At 44.9% G+C, this 27,116-nt stretch overlaps 2 protein-coding genes across 3 annotated transcripts in view; both read right to left on the reverse strand.

Moving 5' to 3' along the window:
* Positions 1 to 1,038: 1,038 nt before the first annotated feature.
* On the reverse strand, positions 1,039 to 25,628 carry LOC136099743 (ALK tyrosine kinase receptor-like). 2 transcript variants are annotated; one of them, XM_065834256.2, is made up of 14 exons: positions 24,701 to 25,628; positions 22,945 to 23,043; positions 21,810 to 21,962; positions 20,509 to 20,607; positions 18,596 to 18,782; positions 16,256 to 16,346; positions 15,019 to 15,083; positions 13,986 to 14,115; positions 8,030 to 8,127; positions 6,859 to 6,951; positions 5,045 to 5,146; positions 3,527 to 3,661; positions 2,858 to 2,948; positions 1,039 to 1,755 (listed from the first exon to the last, which is right to left on the reverse strand). In XM_065834256.2, exons 2-14 carry the CDS (start codon positions 23,009 to 23,011, stop codon positions 1,051 to 1,053), a joined length of 2,016 nt encoding a protein of 671 aa, XP_065690328.1. In that variant the 5' UTR covers positions 23,012 to 23,043; positions 24,701 to 25,628; the 3' UTR covers positions 1,039 to 1,050. The 2 variants fall into 2 exon arrangements, with proteins under 2 accessions (XP_065690328.1, XP_071662003.1); XM_071805902.1 differs by lacking the exon at positions 24,701 to 25,628 and adding an exon at positions 24,627 to 24,651.
* A 188-nt stretch (positions 25,629 to 25,816) lies between these two features.
* Positions 25,817 to 27,116, reverse strand: part of LOC136099686 (ALK tyrosine kinase receptor-like) — a 33,239-nt gene continuing 31,939 nt past the window's right edge. The window contains exon 6 of the mRNA XM_065834106.2: positions 25,817 to 26,863. Within this exon, the coding sequence (XP_065690178.2) occupies positions 26,696 to 26,863 (168 nt within the window). The 3' untranslated portion in view covers positions 25,817 to 26,695. The remainder of the gene's footprint in view (positions 26,864 to 27,116) is intronic.

Here is a 27,116-nt window from a genome sequence, read left to right on the forward strand (position 1 = left end):
AGTATCATACACTTTTTGTTAAAGAACAAGGGCTAAACCTCGCAAATACAGACGGTATCTGGCATCCAGGTTGTGGCACGATGTAGTCTTCTGCTTTTATGTTGTCGTTTGTACAGGGTACATCAAAGGCTCTTGTAAACCTCTGAGGTACGTGGGTGGCTGTCCATTTTCAGGGCATGGTGAAAGTTCCTCTCATGATTATGGTCCTTTAAAACTTCACCTTGGTTCTGCTTGACATGCACAAGTTCCTGATGAAGGACATTCCTACTTTCGTAGGCCAGAAGGAATTTTAAAGGGCTTTACTCCGTTTTAGTTCTTAAGCAAAGGAAAAAAAAAAAGGAAACAAAACAAAAAAACCCCAGCCAAACAACACCCTCCCCACTCCCAACCCAGAATACACCTCATAGCATCTACACCCATCTTCTGTGCTTCCTCTCCTCTCTCTTTCAAGGAATGTGGTATGACCAGTGTATTGCCCTGCCGCCATCACCACTATGCATTCAAGGACTTTCGAAGACCGGACTGTAGCTGGGACACAACTTGGGCACGTGCCATCGCGTCACCATTCAGTGCTCTTGTATCCTTTTTCAGTTTGGATGGAGGATGCTCTCCCCAAACCCACTACAACCTCTGGCAGCTGCCGGAGACCTCCAGGTGTTCCACAGCAACCACAGGTTTGGCAAGGAAACCCCAGACATGAAACACTCGGTGAGCTGCAGCTTTACACTTAAGCAGAGAATGAACAACTGAGAAAAGCTCACAGGAAGGGCATGACAACAACCATGCGTATGAGTTGATGCAACAGCAGCCGGGCCTTGCAGATAGCATCTCTTTCCTGTATCCTCCCTCCCCCTTGGTTCTTTTACTCCAATGATTGGAACCTTCTCAGGTCAGTTGAAATTACAGCTTCGAGGGTGGCACTTTTGGAGCAAGCTGGCACAGAATGGAAGGTGATGCAGCCGGATCCCTTGCTCATGGTGTGTTGGGTAACAGGACATCTCTTCAATGCTCAGGGGCCACAGGGGGAAAAGTCAAGAGGGTAGAGGGCTCTCACGGCCCCTGCTGGGTTATGTGGCTCTTGTTTCTAAGGACGGGGTCCTCGTAACTGCTCGTGCAAGGTGGCGTGGAGGTTTCCAAGGGTAAGCCCTGCTGTTGGTACCCATAGTTGACGTTCCCACAGGGGAAGTGGCGGAGCCTAAAGAGAGGCACTTCTTTAATGCTTGCTGTTAGGGAAGATGGCTCCAACAGCAGGGAGGACCCAGGCAGTCGGCCAGTCACAATGTTGGGCCCCACAGTACAGTTTCCTTCCTGTCCCAAATTCTCCCTCTCGGGCATCTCCTTCTCCAGCAGAGAACTGTTCTTGCTGGCCTGCTTCTCCGCAAACCAGGAACCGTAGGTTGGATTCCAGAGGTTGGTGGGCTTGTTTCTGGAGCTCCGGCTTTTGTGCAGCTCAGAAGGAGGATTGGACTGGGCATAGGCCATGTTGATATGTCCCCCCACTGAGGATGATTGCACCTTCCCCGGGACTGGCGGTTCCAAGGTTCCCACTTTGCCGAGAGCTTTTCCAGCAGCAGTGGCTGATGGCAGGGGTGGTGGAGATGGCAGAGTTTGCTTGTCATCCTTTCTATCTTGGTGTGTGGAGACCAAGAGAGGAGGAATTCCTTCTGGATCGTCAGGGCGCATCGCTACCTTCTCCTCCTCCTCAGCTGATGGGCCGTATTCTACTGGCAAAGCAGTGTTGATGACATCTGGATCCTGCCGGGGAGAACAATGAGGATTTCTCAAAGCCTGCTACCATCATGCATACTCAGACTTGGTAAAAAACCTGACATGCCTGACAGCTGTCGTGCTATGATCACAGAGCATCTTTCCCACCACCCAGAGCCCATATTCCATAGGTAGAGGATGCTGGCAAAATACAGTTAGCCATGAGATGCAATAGGATACCCTTAAAATTGAACTCTTCAAAAAAAAGCAACCCTAAAACTCATCACAGAACAGCAGAGGAACAAAGCCAATGAAAAACATTTTTTATGTCCAGCCAGATTTCCCGTGGGAATGTTGTTTTGGAATCTATATCATCTCGAAGTTCATAACATTCTCAGATAATATGAGAAAGTTTCAGCCATGAAAGTATTGCTTCCACACAACAAGGGAGGAATGGGAATGCAGAGAGAAGGCAATACTGCCAGACCCCTTGAATCCTGAATCCATAGGGACTGCGGTTCTGAGCTATTTAAGCAGTTTTGAAAATTAAACTGAGAGAAAATGTGGTGATCTGAGCAACTTTTAATTATTGAGGATGACATGGCAAGCTATAGATAGCAGAAAACAATGCCTCTCCATCCCGGGATCCAAACACACATGAAAACCAGACCAAGCCTCCTGACCAGTGAGGGAAAGAAAACTGACTGAGGCCAGATTTAGAAAAATGTGCGCAGACGCAGAAACCACCTGGAAAAGGTGCTCTAAGCCAGGACCACTTCTGCTCAGTGCTGACCACACCTTAAGGGTGAACACTGGGATGGAGTGGCTGACATGACACATGGGAAACATGTATGGGTGCTGACCTGTCTTAGCTCTTTTGCTTGTTAGAATCTGTGCCTTTAGGAGCAGAACTACAGGTCTACTCTTTGTAAAGCTAAGTTTGTGCCTTTTGGCAGTAAAAGACAAGAAGGATCAGCCTTCTGTTGGGGTAAATACCCCAGCCACTGGTCCCAGGCTGACACAGTAATGGTCCCAGGCTGACTGCAGAAATGCAGTACTGCTTGCTCATTGCATGTTCTGCCTCGCCTAAACTGCTCCTCAACGGGAACCCTCCCCACCCCTCTCAGTCGAGTCAAATGAACACTGATACCTGAGTGCAGTACTCAATCCTCTCCAGGATTATGGCAAAATTTGGCCGGTCTTCCGGCTGGTGCTGCCAACACTGGGTCATAATGCGGTACCTGGAAGAGGAGAACGGGAGATGCTCATAAATAGCAGATCCTGTTGGTACAGAACAGCAACTTGCTGCATCCTAGAAACCACGAGCACACATCACCACTCTGACTTTAATAAATACAAGTGCTCTGCCTTCCCCAGAGTCAGACAGCTGAGGTGATGGTAACCACGGGAATGTGGCCACCAGTGGGGTGACGTCCACAGCACATCAGAGAAATAACCCACCCACCTGAAATCCCTTGGGAAATTCACTAGAGATAGGCAAGGCTACAGGTAATGGAGACCAGTTTTCCCTACCTGTGAAGAACCTCATATATTAGTGGTTTCAGGGCTAACCTAAGACACAGAAATATGGCACCATCTTTGACTGCAAAAGCAGTAGCCAGTACTTCTCCAAGGGGCCCGGAATTCTTCTCCAAAGCACACAGAAAATTTAACTAGTAGGGAAGTCACTGGCACTTAAATTCAATAAGGTAGATCAGTCAAGATAAGATAAATCTTACAAATGATTAACTTCTGACTAGAGAACAGCATCCAAACGTAACCTTATTTGTATGAATATATCGAAGCTAAAATTTCATACACAGGGCCAGGGCAGTTTTTAGGTGGATCCATCCTTCCTCCATTGGTTACAAACTCCAGAACCTCCTGGTTGCTTTTGCTAGGGTAGGGCATGTATCCCAAAGAGAATATCTCCCACAGCAGTACGCCAAAGGACCTGAACACAGAGGAGAAGGAAAACAAAGTGAAGGATATGGGAATGACCATCACTGAGGGGCAACACCCCTGGATGCAGCACCGTCAACATTGCTCTCTGTGGTCTGTTCTCAGGCAGCTTGTGGAAATCACCGCTGCAGGATTCAGACATAAATAAGCTGCATAGTTGTAACAGTGGACTTTGAGTAATTTAATGAATGCTAATAGTTGACTGTTAAGTGAGTGAAGCCTAGGTAGGTAAATATGGTTGCTTTACCCTTGTACTCAGCACTGCTCAACTAGATGTAATAAATGAGAAAGTCAGGTTATGCTTTTCTGAGACATCAGTCCCTGCTGGAGACAGCACTGAGTGGAGCAGTGGCCTGATCACTTACAACAAACTTTCCCTCTCGATTAAGCTACTCTGCATGAAATAACACACCAATGAATACCCACTGATGCTCTGAGCCCCACAGCCCCCACCTGTAGCTCAGAGTACAACAAAAATATTCATCAGCTAATATCACAGTGCTGGGCTTGTGTGGTGTGGCTTGCAAAGCCCTGGGGACAACAGGACAGGACTCCCTCCAAATCTGCTCAGCTGCTTGGAAATCACCCCCTTACTGATTCAAATTGCAAAGCGCTATGTGCAGCAATGGGAAACTCTTGTGCTTGGTGCTGCAACAGGTAGCAGCTCAGCCACAGAGAGCTCATATCAACACCCCTCTGCCGGGGCCTGCTCTGGAGCTGCATCCCCTCCACACACCTCCCGAGCTCTTGCCTCCTGCTCACCCAATCTCCCTCGCCCTCTTGTGGCCACTGGCAACTCAAGAGCTCACAGTGCTGCTGCAGGCCAGGAGAAAGATGAAAGCCACAATACATAAAATCACAGAATAGTTTGGTTTGGAATGGATCTTCAAAGCTCATCTAGTCCACCCACCCTGCCATAAGCAGGGACATCTTCAACCAGATCAGGTTGCTCAGAGCCCCGTCCAGCCTGGCCTTGAATGTCTCCAGGGATGGGGCATCTACCACCTCTCTGGGCAACCTGGGCCAGTGTACATGATGCTCTTCTTCCTCACTGGAGGATGGACCCTGCCTGCAGTCTCCCGTGCTGCTTTCCTCAGCGTGGAACTAAGATGTTCCTCCCTGTAGCAGCAAAGTGGCACCTGCACCTGCCTCAACCTCCCTTCCCCGCCTGCTCACCTCCCTGGCAGCACCTGCCTTCACACAGGTCTGATCTTTCTGTTCTATTGTCTCCTCCAAGATTAGTGGCTTTGAAAGACCTAGCTTGTCTTTTTAGTAAATGAGAAATGAACATGCATTTTTTACAAAATATTCACACTCTACAAAAGAGGTTACAACACAGACAGACAGATGGGACTAAGAAAGAAAGGAAGCGCACCATGTGTCTGTTTTTGATGTAAATATCCCTTCCATGAAAGCCTCAGGAGGCATCCATTTGACAGGCAACATTGCACACCCCCCCTTCCGATAGTAGCTGGCTCTGCAAAGAACAAACGAAACAGAGAGTGAGCCAAGAATTCAGAAAATATAATTAATTTAGAATTTTTATAATTACAAATATCCAAATTATAAGCCAGAGGAGAGACCAATTTAGACAAAACAGTATGGCACAGCTGAAGAGATCTGCTCCTTCTCACAAAAACAGCGGAAATGGGCAGACCAGGGAATGACTGCTCTCATGTCCCTCGCTTTAGGCCTGATTTGGTGAACCCAAGTTATGGTTACCTGTGTGCACACTCCTACTGAATTACTCACACACCGCTCTGCTGCTGGCAGGGCCATCCTCCTGCACCTCTCAGCCACAGCAAGATCTCCACCTTGCCTCACACATGGTCAACTTGTGCACCCCCACCAAAAATGAACAAGGTCTGTTCCATATGTACCCAGTCTGAAGAACTGCAAGTGAAATGCAAAACCCTGAGAACCAGGGGTTAATGAGGGAGATGCTTCACTGTTAGAGCTGGGACAGGAGTACACAAACCACCTCCCGTGCTCCTGAGACAGGAAGAACATCCGTCCTTTAGTGTCATCGTCATTTACAATAAAATCTACAAGCCTCGGATCCCATACTGGCAGCTGCAGTAGGCTGCTTGTGGTATCACTGTTCATAACTACACAGCCAGAGCATCCAAAGGATGTTCCTGGACACAGAAACATGTGCAAACTTCAAAGGCATCTTTGAAAACTCAGCACCAAAGCATTCATCTTGGCAGTTGGTTCTGCTGATTGTGTGACAGATGCTACTTTGCCCCAGCAGAGTCCCATCAGACAGTGTGGCAGAGCGGGGGCTCTTTGTGAAGGGAGAGGGAGGAGAGAAGGAAAAAAAATAAGCAGCTCTGACACACTTGGGCTTTTGCAGGTAGCACACTGTTTGCATCACCTCAGGTTGTAATACTGTCAGATCTCAAGCTAAGCAGAGCCAGGCCTGGCTTAGTAATTGCACAGGAGAATCCCCAAGCAGGTAAAAAAGAAGGCAAGGCACTGGAATAAACAGTGTGGGTGACTTGAGAACAAGGCATTCCTTCTTCCGAGTCAGAGGCAAATCAGTTCCTCAGCACAGCAGGACAAGGTGCTGTGCTTCTGGAGGTGCTATCTGGAAGATGAGGTATCAAACTGCAGCCCTGACTGCTTGTGGTCATTAAAGATTTCCTGGCACTTCCCGCAAGAGCAGAGTAGTTAACCCTGCATCCTGGCTGAATTCCAGTTTGGTTGATTACATTTTCCTGACCTTCCTCTGCACCTTCCTCCTTTATCTGCAGTAAATTGAGGAGATTTACTGATGACATCAAACCAAAGGGGCAGAGGTAGTATCAAGGAGAGAGATTAAACTCAGAATGATTTGGGACCACAAAAACAAAAGGGCACATCGATGCCATTCAGTGTGGAGAAGCTAAAGACAAGAAACTGAGGACATAGTACAAGAGGGAGGAAAAATGCCCTCCATGACCATCAGACTTCATCACCCAGAAGAAAGCTGTCAGGAGTAGGAAAAGTCTGCAGAGCACAGTTAAACTACGCACGAAGACAAACACCAAAAATGCATTAGCTGGGATTCAGCAGGGTGGGATCTCTCCACTCTGCCTTGCTAGCGTTATGCAGAGCAGGGTAGAGCCTGCTCTCCTGCACAAACACCACTCCTCACTCATTTCAGCCAGCTGCCACTTGCAGATACCCTGGGCTTAGCTCTGCTACCTGTATATATCCCGGGCCATTCCAAAGTCTCCAATTTTAGCCACTCTCCCAGGCCCTCGACAGGTAAGGAGGCAGTTCCTGGCAGCAATATCCCTACAAGGAAAGGGAAGAAAAGCAAGAGAAAGAGAAGAACCACTTAATCATTCAACCGTTTTGCCAGCCAAAAAGAAAACAAAGAATAGTAGCTACTTTCCTGAGCTGCAGAGAGCCCACAAAAGCCAGATAAGGCAGTGTTTATGGATAACTAGTGATGTCCCAAATTCCAATCTAGCCCAAAAGCAAGAATAGTTTAGCTTTTTAACATTTCCTCTTTAATCTCCATGTAACAACTTTCAGCTGAAAGGATGGACCTCCATGAGCCTCCCTTCCCACCAGGAGCTATTTTTAAGTCTCTAAGGAGTTGCAAGGAGTGGGGCTGAGTTCAGCAATGTGCCAGTACCAACACTAAGTTGTCTGGGGAATGATCCGCTGACCTGTTACTACCATGCTTGTTCAAACATTGTCAAATGGGTGTACTGTCATGGACAGGATGAACAACAATGTGCAGGTGTTCTGAAGACTGAAGGTACAGGCTTGAATCCATGTGTGCAGGTAAAGCTCCAGCTTCACCTCTGCTGGGCTGAAGTAAACCTTGAGATCTGAATAATGTGGTGGCATATCTTGTGGGTAGCTCTTTCAGGAGAGTGAACTACAATCTCTCTCTACTCATCTCTACATAATGCTCCAGGTAGAATAATGGACATTTGCCAAACACCCCTTTCTGCAGGACCAGGTAATGATAGTCATAAGGTGCTGCACTTCTGGCTGTACTTCCATTATTCAAGAGGGAGAAGAAAAGGGTTCCAGAATGAGCAGAAAGGCACTAAGCAAAATTTACGACGGGAAGAGCTTTGAAGACTTCTGTCACACGATTGTGTTTCCATTTGCAGAGTAGCAAAACAGGCTGCACAAGTGCATGCACTGAGACTTTGGTAAAACCTCAGTCCTCTGCACCCTGGTTTATAGCAGCCTGTCTCTTAATTGCTTCTATTATGCTGATTTTATCTACCTTGTTTAAAGGTATCCAGCCACTAGAGTGCAGCAGGACATAAACATATCAAGCAGCACATTACAAGTCTGTGCTGGCCTGTGTGTAAGCCATGCCCATGCTGACACAGGTGTGTTCACCTACCTGTGAATGAAGTGGTTCTCTTCCAGGTACTGACACCCACAAGGGATGTCACGAGCCACATGGAGCAAGTCCAGCATGGAAAGGGAGGATGGCTGATTCTACCAAAAGGCAAGCAACAAACATGGGTTAAAAGCAAGAACATGACATGATTCATCCCTGGTACAGAACTGGGAACTCTCCAACATGTGACATAGCTCAGATGTTAACACACAAAATAGCAAAAATGCACAATAGAGAGCTCATATGCATGAACTCTGTGAAGGATGTGCAGGCACAATGTCATGCAAATCCCAGGGACAGAATCAGAACAGCTGGATCTGAATTTCCAGCTCTGTAAGAATTGCTCCCCATTCTCATGGGAAACACTTGTGAATTTTCAGCCAGATTTTTGAGGAGATCTGTAGCCTGAACTGGTCCTCACTCAGTTTCTTTGTAATTTTGCTAGATTTTCTCTAAAGTCACCTTGAACAATGAGAATGACATTTGGTATAATGGCATGAGTCACATTTGCTCTTTCCCTCCTCCACATCTGTGTAGGTTTTATCTTGCCCCTTGGAGCACTGACACAGGTTTGTGTAGCCAAGGGCTATGGAAGAGTAAGGCTGCCAACTCCTGGTCCCTGCCCCTCTGATGAAGGCTACAGCCCTTGCCAGCAGGAGCAGATGCTTTAGTGAGCAGGGCAGGCTGAGTACCAGCTTGTGTTTGCTGGCCTCTGAAACAAAACCATCAGCTTCTGCACCAAGGTGTGAAGCAGTGATCCCTGCAGCCAGTCCTGTGGGCGAGGAGGAGATCATTGCTGCCAGTGTGGTGACAAACAACCGGGCAGGACCCAAAGGAAAGGCAGGAAGATGTGCCAGCGGAGGTTCAGGTTGGACATTAGGAAAATGTTCTTCACCCAGAGGGTGCTGGAGCACTGGAACAGGCTCCCCAGAGAGGTGTCACAGCCCCAAGACTGACAGTGTTCAAGAAGAGACTGGACAACACCCTCAGACACACGGTGTGAACTGTGGGGTTGTCATATGCAGGGACAGGAGCTGGACTTGATGATCCTTGTGGGTCCCTTCCAAACCAAGACATTCTATGATTCTGTGACTGCTTACTCTACAGCTGCCATTTGCTAGCTAAGTGTTTCTCTGTGGCCTTGGTCACTTGACCAAACAAGCCTGTCCCACCCTCTGGCTCTCTCTTGTGACACCTACCATGATGCCCAGTGCCCAAAAGGCACACCTGCCCACGTGTCTCTCCCACCAATGCACAAAGCAGCACGGGTTCTCCAGTGACAGGGACTGCTGGCCCTGTCAGCCCATCAGTTGTGATGAAACGTATCTCTAGACTGACATGATGCTGCGCTGGCCATCCCACCTGATCTAAACCACTGCTAACTGGGACTGGAAAGAAGTCCAGGCTCTGCAGCAGGCAGCAGCCAGTAGTTAAACAGTAAATACTGGCTGCTGAAACCTAAGAAAAGTCTTAAAGAGATTAGGAAAAACCTGGCCTCAACACTCAACTAATGCAATAATTGAAAAATGCTGCATCTTTATGTGAACAAAGCCTGTTCATGACTACGTACCACCTGCCTATATTTTATTATTAACACAGTATAGTTCGTTGCATATATATACTTAACTGATTCTTTAAAACACCAGACTGCATCTCCCCCTAAAACCTTTCTTTTTGTAGACTAACAATTTCCTGAAAACACAAAGCCTTTCTCTCACCCCACTTTCATGGGGAGGGGGGAATAATCTTTTTTTATCTCTGCATGTTAAACTGACTCACCAGCTACACAATATGGCTACAGTAAGAAAGGACGCAGATGCCTTTTTTTTTACTTTCAGGGCATAACCAAAGGGAAATGAATATCTCTATCCATTCCTTCCTCTTCTGAGCAAGGGTCAGAAACCTGAAGTGAAAACTGAGTAAAAAGCTCAATTCTTTACGTGCAATCGATTCCAGACCTGAGCTATACAGCAAGGCAGTCAGTAGGCTGAAGCCACAGGCTGATTTCAACAGCATAGCATTTTTTTCTCTTTTTCCCTTTTTTTCCCTTCCTTCTCCTGCACGGATGGATTCCTTCCACCTTTTATTTGGCTAAATACAGTCCTAAAACAGATGTGACTGCCCACCCAAGGACAATTTAGCCATGTACTTTGTTTGAAAAATGGAGGTTTGGGATACATTTTGCAAGGGGAGCAGCCTTGAGGCACCAAAGGATTCGCTTTACAGCTTTTGCTCCCCAGATGAATGGACAATGGCAGCTGCAATGCACCACTGCTCAGAGCACTGGGCACGCTGGAAGTGCTCGCGTGACATCTCCCTGGGTGAGGCTGAATCTTGCTAAAGGTGAAGGAAATTCTGTGTATTGTTCAGCGTAATCACTGCTCTGTGCAACAGGCTGCACAACACAAAGGAGGGGAATCATTTATCCATATACAATTTATCTTCCAGAGCTGTTCTTTGATTGCTGTGCTGTGTGCGTGAGAAAGATCAGCACTGAACTTCCCAGAAGGGACAATTCTGCAACACTCATAAGGAGCGAAGGCTCTGATTCCAGGCATTTCTGAATCTACCAGAATGCCTCTCTCCAGATGAGGAGGAAGGGGTAATCCTATAATAGATGTGAAACTTTATTAGAAATGGGGCAGAGAAGCCCTTCAGGACTGTAAACCTTTGACCCATGGAGAAGTTTCAGTCTGAAGCTTACAGAGTAGATGTGGCTGGCACAAATCGACAATATTCCACAAAAGTCACTGGTATTGTATCAGTGATGTTGGATGAATATTTGGTTTACACATATCATCAGTTCTTGCTTAGAGTCCAGAAGAATCACCACGTGTTGGCTGAACATTGCTTTCATTATTTATGTGAAAAACACAGACAAATAACATACAATAACCTGTGCGCTGGCAGTATCCTGATCTCCCATTAAGTTGCATCCCGTTTCCTGATACCTTCTGCAGAAGCTCTAGCTTCTCACTTCATGTCCCTTACAACATCTTAACTTCCCCCTTCCCTCGCATTGCCTCCTTCTCCTCCATTCCCTCTGCTCTCTTGCATGTTTTTCCGTGGCTGAGCTCACAGCAGTGTGCTGGTGTGTCTTGCTCCAAGTCACACAGGTTCTTGCTGGCAAGCCAAACAAGACAACTGTTGTGCTCAGTGGTCATTCAAGGATGGCGCTTTCTCCTTTCAGGAGCCCTGGGAGATAAGAATGCCTTCAGCACCTCTATTAACTTTCACTGAAACTGGCCAACGAATTTGAGGTTAGTGGCAGGGGAGTGGGGAGAACACCTGGGGGATGAAGGTAGAGAATGAGCACGTAAGTCTTTTATCTTCTGCAATCAGAATGAAAACAGAAGTAGGTGAAAAAGACAAGGTAGTAAGGAGATCAGATAGAAAAGCCAAAACTGGGGAAAAAAAAAAAAAAAGAGAAACCAAGCAAAAATGACAACAGTAATTCATATGGTGCTTACTGCACAGTGAGCAGTGCACCTCTGCTACTGAGTCAGTCAACCAGGTCTTGTGTGTTCAGTTCATTCCTGTTAGAAGCAAAGCTCACAAAAGCCTGTATACTCTGCAGTGTTCCTTGTCTTTCCATTAATGGACCTGGAAAACTAGACATCCAGTCTGCTACGCCTGCTTTCTACCTTCAGTCCTTGAATGAGGAATAAGAGGAACAAAGCAGCTCACGGTTCACTAAGAGCAATGCAAAGATACAGTTGACAGTACTGAGCCATGGGCCTCATGTGCAGAGGCTCTGTCACATCTCAAGTACATGCAGAGGATGAATCCATTTCCACAGCTGCATCCCGTACCTCGCAGAGCACAACGCCCCTGACACATCTCACCTCTGTCAGTGAGTCAGTCTCCTAGCCTCGTAGTTTCTGAGCCAGCAGTCAAGCTTGTGCACCAGAGGCTGATTTCTCAGCACTCACAGCTACCATTAGCCCCTCAGAAGCTGCCCCAGCAGCCAGAGAATGAATTACCCTGTCATTCTCACCAGGCATCCACTGCATGGGATGGCAGCAGAAGCAGGGCAAGGCAAGGGGAAGGAAGCTGTTGGGAGTGGAAATGAAACACAGGGATCTGTGTCTGCACATAGGCCATGCACATTCACCCAGCTGTTACAGAGGGACTGGAAATTATTTTTCTGAATCAGTTCTGGCTTGTACTTGCCCACCTGCCTTTGAACCTCAGGCTTTCCGCAAGAGTGACAAGCATGGGACAGAGCAGAAAACAGCAGCCTCAGTCCCAGGTCTGCTTCAGTCCTGGGAGAAAGTTAAAAGCAGAAATAGGGGAGGATTTCAAGGTGCTGGTAACAGAAGTGTGTAGTAGTAGTTAATGGTCAGTCCCAGATAACCTCAGACAGGTCAGGAAAGACAATGAAAGAAGAGGCAGGGAAGGAGAGCAAAGGCAAAAAGAGAAACAGCAAGGAAGTAGTGTATGCTGTGCCTGGAGTGAACTGCCCACCTCTTCTGACATGAGCGTTCACAGGGGTCGCACAGAGCTACTGCTAACAGAAATGGAAGCCCTCGCATGCAAGGAGGAACTGATGACTGGGGTAGGGGCAGACAGAAAGAAATCCCTCAGCTCAGAAGGCTCCTGTGACTGCATCCTATGAAGATTAAAGGCTTTCCATCCACAAAAGCAACTGCTTCATCTTACTGCAAGTAGGTAAAAATTCCTGCTGTTCAACACTAATGTTCTTGGTGTTTCCTCACAAGACTCTGAGCTGGCTTCTCCCTCTAATTTAATGAGCCAAAAAGATGATTCCATTGCAAAGTGATGGATACCCTTGCCCTACACCATCCTGGTTCACCTGCCACTTCATCCATCTAGCACAGCCTGCTCTGGCAGTTTTGAACAAAGCACCTCCCAGGCAGCATATCCTGCCCATGCCGTTCTGCTCTGCACTGGATGAGAACGGAGCCCACACTGAAAACAACCATGAGCTTTCCCACTCACCTACCACCAAGTTCAGCCCATTTGTATAAGCTAACAAAAGCATCCCTAGGTGCTACAGAAAGCCAACCTCTGTTTATAAAGACTGCTCCGATTTCAAACATCTCAACTTTCTGGGTGTTTAGCTTTCTATCCAGGCAGGAGCCACTTCACTGCAATCTATCCAAGACTGCACCGCTCATGGGCAACACACCATTTTATATGTCTGAAAACCAAATTGCAAGGAAAAAATACAAAGTTAATCTGTTTCCAAATGCCTTGAAGAATAATCTTATTTATATGTGTTAGATTCAATTTGTGTTTCTCTTGTACTGATAAAATCCAGCATTTTGCCCTGTGTCAAAGAAATGTAGAGGCAAAGTATGAAGCTGGGCCATGGTGCTAAACTCCAACAACATCTGGGTGCTTCCCTGATCTGGGTGCTCAGAGCAAACTTTATTCTTCTGAACTACTGATTCCTCTCTTCAAGTCATAATTTATTTCTCATACATTTCTAACTGACTCATTTCCTACTGATGCTGATTACAGTGGGAAAATCTTTAAAACTCTGGAATAAAGATATTTTCTATTAAGTCAACAGCTCCAGGCCTGATTCTCTTCTTGCCTGTGTCAAACTTGGTACTGACAGCTAGCCACAGAAATGCACCTGATCAGTAATTTAAAGAATGGATTTATCATTACTAGCTTAATGTTTCCCCTCAATCCACCCCCAGAGGGTGTGAGGAAGGTAAGAGTAGAAGTTTGGGGTTTTTTTTAATTTTAATTTTATTCTTTCTTTAGATAGTATCTGTAATGCTATGTAGCAAAGTCCAGGAAATGAGGCACCTCTGCATAACCCCAGTAGCATCCTGCCAACAGAGTCGTCTTCTAGCAACAGAAATTTTCCAACCCTCTAAAATGGTGGGAAACAGCAGCTGCAGGATCAGCTCTTTTATAGTTACATACTTGCCTTGTGGCAGCAGCTTACTAAATAAAATTCAATTTTCTCTTTTCTTACTGGTCTAGGCCGTGTCTCTCTCAGGAACGATTTCAGGTCACCTCCAGCCATGAGCTCCAGCAGGATGAAACGGGGCAGTGCCTGCAAGCTCACCCCAATACAGCGCACAATATTCTGGTGGTTGAACTTGCTGTGGAGACAGGGAGACTCAATTATGGAGCAGCTTTGATCCAAAAAGCACAACTACAGAAAAGAATAAAAATGTGTTGCTGAGGGGATTTTTTTTTTTTTCAGAATAAGTAACAAATCTCAAAGGCAGGGTAGCTGGATCAAGCCAAAGTGCTACCCCTGCACTCTCTGTCCGAGTAGTGCAGAAATCAAGGTGGGAAAGTAACAGCTTTTGGCCGCTTTTCCACCTCCTGTATTCTGCATCCTTTTTGGGCTACAGCAAGACTCAGGGGTCACACGAAGCAAAGAATGTCTGCTAAAATAAAAGTCTCCTCCTAATTTCACTGTTCAAGGGGTAGAAGCTGAGCCAGGGCAGAGTTGTTCAAAATAATATGCTGACAAAGGGATCTGCTTATGTAGGGGATATTCCTCAAGGTCTAGACTAGTATTTCCATTTTTCTGCAGACCTCAGTATGATGGGAAACTATTTCTGTGGATTTTAGGACTCAGTCACTGAGACGCGATATGACAGAAGCATTAGGTCAATGCCATATGTGAGTTTTGAGTGGTCAAACCAAAACTCCTAAGGTTTCTTTTTATCTCATGTTCTGATCTCTAAGACAAATCAAGGGACCCTATTATTAATTCCGAAAACTGGGCCTAAAGATTTTCAATCTGGATAACGAAATCCGCTGTGGAGTCTCTTGAAAATTCAGCCCTTAATAATTTGGTTGCCTTGGTGTCTTCATTTGTAAGAAGAATACAAAAGGTTGGTAATGCCTATCCTCTTTGTAAAATAGTGACAGCAATGGGCTAAAATTACCGTATAGATGTGTTGCATGGACATAAACTCTTAAAGCATCATTTTCCTTACAGTGCTGGGCTTTGCAAGCCTACACAAGTGTTTGATCTTATTCACACACACCTAATAATGACAGCTTCCATGAGGAAGTCCAGCTCATCTTGCTCCGAACACACTTCTGGCAATGTCTGGAAAAGAAAAAACAGGTTGACAAGGAGAATATATTTAAACTTACAGATACAGAATACCTGACACAATCAAAAGCACTGACATTGTCTGCAGTCATCCTTGTGATATCTGCATTGTCTGCAGCAATCCTCCATGCCATAAAAATGTTTACAATCAGGGTGGTGAAGCACTGGCCCAGATTGCCCAGAGAGGTGGTAGATGCCCCATCCCTGGAAACATTCCAGGCCAGGCTGGACGGGGCTCTGAGCAACCTGATCTGGTTGAAGATGTCCCTGATCATTGCAGGGGGGTTGGACTGGATGTGCTCTGAAGGTCCCTTCAACCCAAACTGTTCTTTGCTTCTACGATTGTTTCACTAAAATAAACCACATTCTAAGGTAATAGCTACACCATTACTAAAGTAGATTGTGAAGCCTGTTGAGGGATACAGATGAGAACACATGGCCCATTAATGCCACTGTCATCTTCCTCTCAATAAAGGAAATAGCTCAGAGCATACAGGGAACGGTGCTCAATATATGGGACTCTGCTGGATGAAGAATGAGAACCACAGTTCCTGAGCTCTCAGACAGTTCAATCCTGCTACCTCCCAGCAAGACTATGAACTATAACCAGCAGTATGACTGTGCTGCTATGTAACCTCTAGGTAAAAACAAGCTAGCTGGGCTACTGAAGGCCTGCGGAACCCTACCAGGATCTTGTAGGATTTAGTTTCACATCCAGTACATATCCACCTTGTAGTGGAGTGGTGAGATCCCTGGAAAACCAGACGTCTCCTACTTGCATGGTCTTCGATGTACATGCCAGCTGCTCTTGACCCTGTGAAGACTTTTGGTCTCTGACTCAAAGGCTTTGGACAGGTAACAAAACCAGGTGTAGCATGTGGAGGATGGACAGAGGATGGATTTATTTCTCGTACCTGCTGTCTACTGCAGCTGTATGGGAAATCTTTGCCTATTTACTACTTACAGACCCCTTTTAATAGACTCACAAGCCCATATACTATGAGGTGTACCATCACTATGATGGATTAAAGTCTTGCAGTAGAGCAGCAACCTTTCCAGCCACATCCTTCAGTAATACTTAATTCATCTTCATTTTTATAATGCATTGGGACTCTTGGGTGAGAGGTGCATGAAACCATCATGATAACTCATACACTGTCACTTACTTTTACAGCCACCTGCAAGGGAGTGGGGTCGCTGGGGATCCCTGCCACCTGACCTTCATATACCTCACCAAAGGCTCCGTGGCCCAAACCCCTGGACAGACCAGAGAAGACAAGAAGGTTTTACTACAGAGAACACACATTATAACACTATGGTCACAGCTCACAGAATGGGCTCACAATTTTCATTGTAGTGAAACAGGGAGAAGTGGATATTGACACTGAGGATATCACTCCTCACACTACACGGGGGACCAGAGCTTGATGTGTTCTTTCCTTCACCTATAATGTATTTAATTGGTAGGGAAAACAATCTCCCAAAGTGAACAGTCCTTGGTGCAATCAAGCTGCTGGCAGTGCAATGTGTAATGGATAGCACTCTTCTACAGCTTTGGTGTCAGTGCTTTAGTGTTGGGTGCTCCATAACAGGTCAATAAAGATAGGTCATAAGCCTTGGTGTTCCCATACTCTAAGCACATTAAGAGTTCCCATGATGTTTATGCATCATCATTAAAGAAAACATTGAACAAGAAACTAGGAAGCACAATGGTTCTCAAAGGACCTGAATTCTTAACCAAGTATCTTCCTGATTTATTTTGTGATTCTGGATAAGCACCTAAGCCAGTAAATGGTGATGATAGTGCTTTATAAAGCACTCAGCTCTGGAAATTCAGGCTGAGATTTGTTTCTGGGACTGATCATATTATGAAATTTACAGTTTTATTTTGAATAAGGGTACCAGAAAAAGAGAAAGGAATTAAGAGTAATTACACAACAGATCCTATCCTATGCCCTTGTGACACAGATATTGCATACCTGTCTATTCAGTGTTCACTCGCTTAACATTAAGTCAACTGCTACAACAGCTATACCACACAGGTGGCATATTGTAACAACACAGCGAACTCTGGCAGAGAATGAGGCTGCATCCCAGATCCTTAGTCCCTCTTAACACTGGATGGGCTGCACATCGGGTAGTTGTGGTTTGAACCTCTAAGAGGCATGCCTGCATCTCGATCTGGGCAAAAGGCTCTTTTCTATGACATGGACTTTCCTGGTAGAGCCAGGTTTGGCATGAGAGCTGCACTGATTTTGTTCTCTGGTATATCAGTGGACAGGTTTTGCATGGGCTGTTGCCCTGCTGGCAGTTCAATCAGGCGCTGCTAAGGGCAACCTGCTCAGTTGTTGCATAAGCTCTGTCTGTCGTTTTGCCAGGATAAAGACCAGTCTAGGCAGTGAAACCGCACTGAGGACTTGCGTTGTCTGTGACTCAGTTGCTTCTTTTAATAACGTTTTGTAGGTATCAGCTTGAGACACTGTTCTTGGCTATGCCTGACCAACTTGTTACAAGCTGAGGGTATGAACCAGATCTCTACAGCTCAGTTAGTTATGACTAACCCATCTCCCAAAATGCCCATCTTCCCCTGCACTTATCAAATCCTGGCTGTAGCCTGTGCTCTCTGCAGCTTGCCACACTTCAAAAATCCTTTCAGAGCCCAAGTGACAAAGGAGAGCAGCAGCACAGAGTACCCTGGAAACTTCCAGATATAGACCAGCAAGATGTGCAGGTAAGGGGAAATGAGGTAAGAGACAGCAAAACACTGCCGACTGCACAGACTGCTCTTAACATCATCTTTTTTAGCACTGTAAGTTCCCTAGTCTTCCAAGCTTTCATGCTTCCACTTCTTGGCTTTTTGCGTAAAACTGCACAGTACCAGTACCAGGGTAACGTCACATTCACAAATGGCATGCACTGCACCCTGGAGGAGAGCAAGGTGGGAAAGAATTCTGAATTTTCCTATTTTCTTCTTAAGAGACTATTTCAAACTTTCCAGAAGTTCTGGTCTAGACATGACTATCCTGCTTGCTTTACATTCCAGTCCTTTTAATACTGTCTGGCAGTCTCAAAACATCGTTTTTCCTGCTACTGTACTTAAGGATGTCATTGTCTTTACCAAAGATGAAATCAAAGACTTTAAAAAAGCCTCCTACAAGCCTCAGACTTCCCAGCATTTCATCAGTTAAAAGTGGAAATGGGCCATTCATTGTGCAGTCTGCAAAAGGTGTGTCTGAATTACTGGTGATGACTCTTCAGTTCCTCTCATAATCTCAGAAGATTAACACTGCACCTGTAAAAGGTTAAGGAGACTGCCAAAGTCTAGTTCCCTCCTCAGAAGCCTAACTACTGCAGATTTACATTCTTCTCACAAAAAGGAGCACGAGTCTAGAAGTGCATGAGAATTTGTATGTGTCTGCACAAGGACATGAGTTCACACCCATGTAAGAGAGACAGCATATGTGAGTGTACAGTGTGAAACACGGGGAAGGCAAAGGTGAATTTACCGGATGAGGGAGATGTTTTTTCGAGGCACCTCTTTGAGGTCACTAATGGATGTGGTCTTTCCTGCAAAGCAGTAGTTGGGATTGTAGTCTGTCATGATAGTGGAGGTACGCAGCTTGCTCAGCTTATATTCCGGGCTCTGTAGCTCCATCTGCATGGCTTGTAGCTCCTGGTGCTTCCGACGATATACTAAATATGGAGAACACAGTAAACCAGAGACACAGAGCGACTTTGGAACAGGTCAGCAGCACGTGTCACTGGCATTTGCTGTGTGGCCAGTTTTCAGCGAATCAAACCAGACAGTAACACTGTCATATTTCTGTACGTCAAATAATTACAGATAGAAAATGGAATCTCAAGTTATCCAGGAACCTTCGATTTACACATCTTATGAAGAAACAGGCTTGCTCATGAAGAAGTAAAATGAATTTCACTTACAGAGATCTCTGATTTCACAGTTCTGAGGTTTTTGTTTTGTTCTATGTAGCTTAACTGGACCTTCCAAGTATGAGTCTAGACCTGAACTTGAGGGAGCTGGGGTATAATCCACCTTCCTAAATCACACAGAGGTGACTAAAATCTGAAATGATTTATTGCATCATATTGTTCGAAATGGACAGATTAAACAGTTAGCTCAAGAATAACATTGTACATTAAACTAGCTCATTTAAGAAAACTTCCTGTTTCTAAACAACAAAGTTGGATTAAATTTGAAATCAGTTTATGGTAGTGTTATATTTCTTGAATCACCTCACTGATACTTCTGAAATGTCATTAGAAATCACACCTTGAAGGAAGACATCCTGTGGATATTACTTGAAATAGTAACTGATATTGGAGTACTTTTTTTCAAAGCAAGATGCCAGTTGTGAGCAGGTTAAATCACTATTACCCTTACTATTGATTTCTGTGGGAGCTGGATTGAGCCCAAATACTGTGACAGTAATAGCTATCACATCTTCTCTAGCAGATGTTGCTCAGGGGAAGAATTTAAGGGGTAAACATGCACTGGCAAAGGCAGACGGACGTAATGACTTACCCACAAACCTGCCCTCCGTTTTCCTCCTCATTGCTTTTGCTTTGATTTTTTAAATTGCTGCTCTATCCTGAGATGGCAATGATAGGTTAGTTGGATGGAAAGAGGATTACTCTTCCACTCCCTGAGAAGTAATTAGTAATTTTAAAGGAGTACTGTCAGGCCAGATGTCATACATGTAGGACCATGTGTGCACAACTGATAACTCCTGAAACTCTTAAAACTGAAACAGCTGCACAAATCTAATTTAATAGTTGCCATTTGCTGCTCTGGCTGCATCCCTCTGCTCTCCCAGGGAGCGTGGACAAAGAAAATTGGCAAAGCTGTGGTTTGAATCCCTGGTTGCTTTTCATTGATTCAGATCTATTCTGCTTTTAATTTAATGCAGGTGAGCAACTTTAAAATAAGAAAATGAAAGGTTGAAAAATACCTTTTAGGATTTCAAATAAAGAAGCCAAAAATTCTCACATCCTACCAAGCAGTGGTTAGTAAAAGGGGAACCTATGTGAGAATTTCAAACTTAAATGTCACACATTAAGAGGCAAATCTGTACATAGGGACACAAATATAAGCTTGCTTTTAGGCATTATGCACCAACAGTTCTCACAAAAACAGTGGCAGTTGTGTTCTGACAGCTTCACACCACAACACTAGCAGTAATGTCTCTTTCAAGATGCAGTCAGTAACTGAAACCTCCTCAAATTGGCCATTGCAGTTAGAAACAACTACTGAAACCTGAAGTTAAGGCGTGTGTGTGCCAAGGTGTCATTAAATACAGCAGTAGCTAAAGATCTGAATCCTTTTGCCTGCCAGTGCCCAATTATCCCTGGCTCAGATCCAGCCCTCATATGAAAATATCTTTTGCAGAGAAACACTCACCTATCATGACTCCTGAAAAAGCCAAAATTAAAGCAGCCACCAATGCTGAAGTCACTACAGACAAGACCAAGGAGAGAGGGAGGTGAACCACTGGCTCAGCTGTAATGGAGGCAGGAGAAAAACGAATTACGTTTGAAATGATCTTTCAGCAACCACTTTTTTTTTTTTTTTTCAGATTTTTCTCCTCTTCCTTCTATTGACTCATCTGCTGCTGCTGTAGTGCAGGAGCAACCTCTGGCATGAGCAGTTCTCAGGATCTATGACCTCTAATAGCTCATTGTTTCACTTCCCTCAGTTAATATCAAGCCATTAAAACAGATGGTTTGCTATCAATGAATTAACATGTGCACTCTCTGGGTATGAAAACAAGGCCATAAAAACGAGGGGCAGGAGGTTAGGGAGGTGGAAAGAACATTACATTGTCAGGGCACTAAAGTGCTGCTACCAATGCCAAACCACAGCAAAAGCAGAAAGAGGACTGCAATATATAATCTCCTAAATGCACCTAATCCAGGCAGAAAAACCTGATAACAGTAAGTGCAGTACTAAGTATCCCACAGCTGCATGCTCACTTGGGACCACACAAGGCATCTATTAAGGTTTACTTCACCTTGTCAATATGAACATGCTTTTTACCCATTTTACAGATGGGAATGGTAGAAATATAGAACAATTTTCCCATGCCAGTGATAAAGCTGAGAGCAGGATGCTGAGTGATCCTGGAGGCACTTGCTCTAACTGCTGGGCAAGAATATGAAGGAAACCAAGTAATGGAGCTCTGAGCACTTGCTTTTTAAGTAAGGCAAGTACAGGCACTGCCTTTTTTTTTCCTCAGAGATCACTCACTCAGAACTTCTTATCAATTCTGCACATGCACCTTCTATGTCCAAACCCACAGGAAGTATATTCTGCTTCACATTGCCCTTTTTTCCCTTCTAAGAGGACAGACCTGGAAGTTAAGTTTAGCTGGACAACTCCTTCAGTGTGCAAACTTTCATGATTTCAGAGCAGAATGTGAGCATCAGCACAACCAGATGCAAAATCTGACTCTCCTCAGTGCTGCCCAGTATGCCAAACATACTGCTGTAAAGCAAACCAGTGCCTTAGCACCGATGTGTCCATAGCCTAGCAAAATAACTCTGCAGCATATACCATCAGGAAAGAAGGTAACATTCAACAGGAGCCAGTTTTGAGAAAGAGACCAGAGAACACTTTCAGGATGTCTTACAGTCCAGAATACAGATTATTACCATGCATTTTCTGTTTCACATGCTACCAGCCTACCTCATACATCTACTTACCTATGCAAGACACACCATCCTCAGCCAACTCTGTGCCTGGTTCACAAAAGCAAATGACTTTTTGAGTCTCTAGATCAACACGGCACTCGTCCATCTCACAGTGACTGCAGTTAAGATGCAGCCTAATATCCACCTCTCCATGCCCCTCTGTCACTAGGGAGTGGATGAAAGAAGCTGAGTTAACTACTGTAAAGATTATTCATATCGTTCCCTTGGGCTCTGACAGAAACAGGGGACACGGTAGACACAATTGCTGGATGTGGCAGGGTGGGACCCATTTAAGAAACTGATTTCTCCCCACCTTCCATGGCTCCTGTACTTTCTCATGTAGAAAATAACATTCAGCTAAATAAGCCCCACTGCAGCTGAGGTGCACCGACTCTCTTGCAGCAAGTGGTCCTACCAGGTTAGGAAGGAGTCTGCTGCCCAGCCTAATAGAAACCTGCCCTTTCAGCAGTCCCTGAGGCTCACCCTTCTCATCCTGGCCTTTCCTCCCTTTGAGATCAAACACTGCAATGTTTTCAAAACCTTCCGGCTGAATTTGTCAGGCCAGAGTTCATCGGTATTTGAAAATACTTTTGGCTGTTCTGAAGCAAACTTTTTTTTTCCTGAATAAAGAAATATTTTTGTATTTTCTGAACACATCTCAAACATATTGAAGATGATGACTTCTGAGCAAACACAGGCTGGAGTGGCAGTATTTATCACTCCCACAGACTGCTGGGCAGCACTGCACTGTTTTCTGTAGAAACTCCCTGGTCCAGCCTGGATACTTTGCTGAAGGATGCTCTAAGGAACATGTTTGTTACTGAATATTCAGGTACTTTATCTGCTTATTTCCTAAATTACCTGAACTATGAGGTTCTGTTACTACTTTTTTTGGACAAAATTATTCTATAGTCTGGTAGGTTATCTCGTTGGGAAGTGTTTTCTAACATCCATGACATTTTCTCCACCTGCTGTCTTCCTACTACTTCTGTTTATTTTCCATTGGACTTTGTTATGCTATCTTTCTTTCTCCTTATGCTCACAATGACACTAAGCTGTACCCAAAGGCTTTTAAATTGTCCTACAGATGCAAACTATTCTTAACATGAAAGAAACCCACTAGAAGACTTCTGACCAACATTAATACCTTTAAGCGCTGGAGTGTATAAAGTACCAATTGGATTAATAAAGGACACACCATCCTCCCCATCCATCTCTGGGTCATTGTCCACTGCAGCATTGCCACCTACATCAAACCAGAAGTTACCTTAACAGACTGAGGCTCATTAGCACTAAAATACAGATAAGCATTGCAACATGCAGAACTTCAGTATATTTAGGGAGGCATCCAAATGAGAAAAGAAATAAATCAAAGTATTTCACATATAGGGAACACTTCGTGAGTTGTGGCATGAACCACTGGTCTTTCATCTCTAGAACTTCAATTTGATCACAACACGTTGTGACAATCGATTTCTTAGCTCTGTTTTAGGCAGACTGTTGCAAACTAAGGCACACCTAAACCAGAAACTTCACCTTTAACCATTTGGATGCTGCGAAAACACAGAAGTTTTTCTTAAAATTAATGTGGTCAAGAGATGGTAAAAGACCAGTGCTCAAGGGTTAAGTTCAGTACCCTTGCTGATCAAGGTATGTACTGTGTCAGGAATCAATAACTCGATATCCTTTCTCTTCTTTACACCCTGAAAGCAGGGTGGTCCACCAGGAGTGGGGACTGAAGGAATTTATGAGTTACTCACTTGTGCTTGGGCATATAGAACACATTAGGAACAAAGTATGGGCAATACATAGAACATATTAGAAGCACAGTAGGGGCCATGTATTATGTAGTACAAGCATGCAAAGAGTCCCCCACTCCACCCAAAAATGGCTTTTCCCCTTTAACCATCTTCAGTGACATTAAAATTATGTCATGTGAGGCATTCTGTTGGAAAAAGCAGCATTACACAGTAACATTGGTACAAAACATGCACTTCATCATTTAAATGTAACTACTCCTACATTTATACAGTCCTAAAATCACATTCGGCCCCTGGAAGGCAACCACGAGACTGATGTGAAAATGAGTTTGACACCCATGGTTTAAGCACTTTACCTCCTCTCAGGATTTCTAGTATATCATACACTTGATTTAAGCTGTGGGGATCCAGGGGTTAAAACATTCACCACAGTGCAGATGGCTGAAGAAACTATGTGGCCCAGGAGATTACAAGTTAGTAGAGATCTCGAATCTGGCCCACACCAGTTATAATCAACATAATGCCATCTGACAGCTGTCCTGAGACCCACAGCACACGAAATGAGCTCCTTGTTGACTGAAGTCAACACTACCATCGTTATTAAGAGGGGTCTTGGCTGGCAGCCTGAACCTGTCCCCAGAGGCCACCTGCGCAGGACCACAGCAGGGCAGGGTAGAAGAAGCCATGTCCTTCCCCTGGCATAAGGCCTGGCTGCCGGTCCCCAGGACCAAAGTCCTCCAACCACAGGTGTTGGCAATGGGAGCACATCGCCTGTGGCTCCTCCTTCTTCAGCACTGTAACCCGCCAATGGAAGGCTCAAGAATCGCAGCAGGATCTTGATGGCACATTTTGCAGAGTGCAAAGCCAGGATTACAGCTGAAGGACTGACATCCGGCTATTTGCTCAAAGACTAAACGCCATACATTCATGTAATGCTAAAAAGGCAACACAGACATACTAGTACATAACAGTCAAATACACTAGCTACAGGAGAATTAGCTATCAGTGTTTTGCTGATCATTAGCACTAAAGGAGGGGAAGGGACACCTTGAACATGAAGCCACTTTACCTATATATCCTCCGCCTCCTCCACCTGAGGAGCACCCCCCTCCACCCCCTCCGAAACCCCCTCTTGTCTCCCACCCCCACTTCTTCATGGCCTGGGGGCAGGATCTTCCTCCAGTAGCACCTTCCAGCAAGGATTTTCCTGACCACAGGAAGGAAGTGTTATCATTCCAGCCACCTCCACCACCTGCAGTTAAGAGAAGAGAAAAGGCACAGGTAGGGATTATTTTGTGTAAAAAAACATTGCAGGGAGCTGCAAAACAAGCCCTCCTTTGGAAGCACCTCAGCTGAAAGTGAGTCTCATGCCTTGGTTAGAAGAGGGGATGTGCTTGCTACACAGTGCTACAGTGACCTTTTTGTAGGGCTTTTGACCACATCAGTCATCTGCACCTCTTTTCACCTACCACACAGGACAAGTATTTTCTATGGAAAATGTAAAAAGATATCCCTGCCTACTCCCCAGTCACCTGTTTCTGGCTATCAGAGCTTTCTCCTTCTCTTTGCAAAAAATACTTTTGAAAAACCCTTATGTCAGTTCTGAAGTGGAGAAAAAAGCATATTTAGTGAAAAGGATGTGAAAACAGGTCCCAGTCCTGCTCTAAATACAACATACTCACCAGTGACTCACTTTCATCTCTGCTGGATGATCAGTCCAAGGTCTCTTCACAGAGACTTCTAACGAGGGTGCAATTATGCTCTTTCTGCATAAGCCAGGGAAACTGTATGTCTACACAGCAGGAAGTGGTGCAAGGAGGAGGATGGCTAAGTTGGCACTGCAAACTCCCACACCAAAAAATCAAACATCTTTTCTTATGAGAAATACTACATTATTTTGGGAAAATATTGCCATTGTTATGGCTATATCATCTTCAATACCTGTATTTAGCCCATCTGTTTAACACCCTTGCTCCCACTGAACTGTGTTTTCGTGAGTTTCACCTCACCTCCTTGTGAGGAGGAATCTGGGAGTATCACATATTCACAAAGGTTTTCTTAAAAGATTAAACTTTCCTTACCTGCAGCTCCTGAATTTCCATTCAACCCTGGAATGGAGGAATCATTTTCCAGCCTTTCTGGATGAAATGTATCTGTTTTGGCCCTGTAGGCCCTGCCACCACCTCCTGCTGCAATTATCAAGGGGACAGGTTCTCCATTCTCTATCTTAACAAAATCAGAAATAAAGGCAGCGTTCAAACTGAGTCAGACACACAAATGGAAGTTCAACCACATGCTAGCTACTGTAATGTTATACTAATCAGGCATCTAGGGCTGCTCAGCACTACAAATTACCATTGCATTATTTATGCAACCACATCCAAAAGATTAATGAATGGCGCTAGTTCAACCACGTTCTGCAACAGAGAACAGTGGCATCAGCAGCTCCGTGAATTGTACCTGCAGTGCTGATGGCTCTTAGAAAGATTGTAATGTTACCATGTGATGACTTCCATCAAATGAAACAGCTGAGGAATGCTGCTCTATGTAATGCAATATAGTGTCTCCACTGGTAAAGGACTGCTACACTGGAAACTGTCCGAGCATGCAGGGTTATGTAGAATTACATAGAAGTTGGGTGATCCAAACATATTGTTAATGACTGAAACCAGTGTTGGAATTAGTACTGTCTCAGCTAGTACATGACAGAAAAGATCAGTGGTGCCTAGCTATAGGGTTGCCAACAGAAAACATACAGGCTATCCTCAACTTTTCTTGTCATTACACCATACAGATCAAATGTGTAGCTGAAGTCTAATGTTCTGCAATGACAGATTTGAATGAAGTCCTGTGGAATTTGCCTTTTACTGTAGAATTACGCTTCAGCATCTCAGCTTGCATTGAAAAAAATCCAATTCAAGCTGTTTTCTTTGCCAAGGAAACTCCAAGCCACAGAAGCAAGTGTGGCCATACTGTGTAGCTGTCCTAAGAACCATAAAGGGCCAACCCAGCTCACTACTGCTATCAACTGGAAATTAACCATACCCAGAGCTCACTTTATGGACCCTTCCCCAGAGATGTATAAAGGGTTCTCAGGTATTTCAGGCTGTGATACTAGAGGCAAGTGGCAGGATGTGTTCATGCTGAAGGTGCACAGGGACTATGTTTCCATACCTTAAATATGTAGGTTGCACCTCCCCCACCTCCACCTCCTCCTGCCCATTCTTTGACACTTCTGTTCACACGTATCTCTTCTTCAATCACATTGTTCTCTCCGATGCAGACTTTCTGTATAACATCGTTAGTCTGCAAACAGAAGACTGGGTCTGAATTCTGGGAATAAATTGCCGTGTCCTTGTACACCCACAAGCCTCATGGACCCTTCACCCTCCCAAACCAATAAATTGTCCTCCAGTGAAACTCCATAAGCAGAAGCAAGTGAATGCTCTTCTAGAAGAATCTTTCTTTTTGCTTCAACCTTCATCAGAATAATCTGTTGCCATTTTAATTGAATTATTTCGAAGTAAGCTCAGTGCTGGTATCTATTACCATGCAAAAC

The sequence above is a fragment of the Patagioenas fasciata genome, chromosome 3 (assembly GCF_037038585.1).
Source record: "Patagioenas fasciata isolate bPatFas1 chromosome 3, bPatFas1.hap1, whole genome shotgun sequence".
In the NCBI taxonomy this organism is placed as follows: domain Eukaryota; kingdom Metazoa; phylum Chordata; class Aves; order Columbiformes; family Columbidae; genus Patagioenas; species Patagioenas fasciata.

Coding starts and splice junctions, on each gene's coding strand:
- LOC136099743 (XM_065834256.2), bottom strand. CDS start 23,011: ATGGATGGGGAGGATGGTGTGTCCTTTATTAATCCAATTGGTACTTTA. Junction 16,347..18,595: donor AAAAACATCTCCCTCATCCG/GTAAATTCACCT, acceptor TGGTCTGTCCAG/GGGTTTGGGCCACGGAGCCT. Junction 1,756..2,857: donor GGATTGAGTACTGCACTCAG/GTATCAGTGTTC, acceptor TCTCCCCGGCAG/GATCCAGATGTCATCAACAC.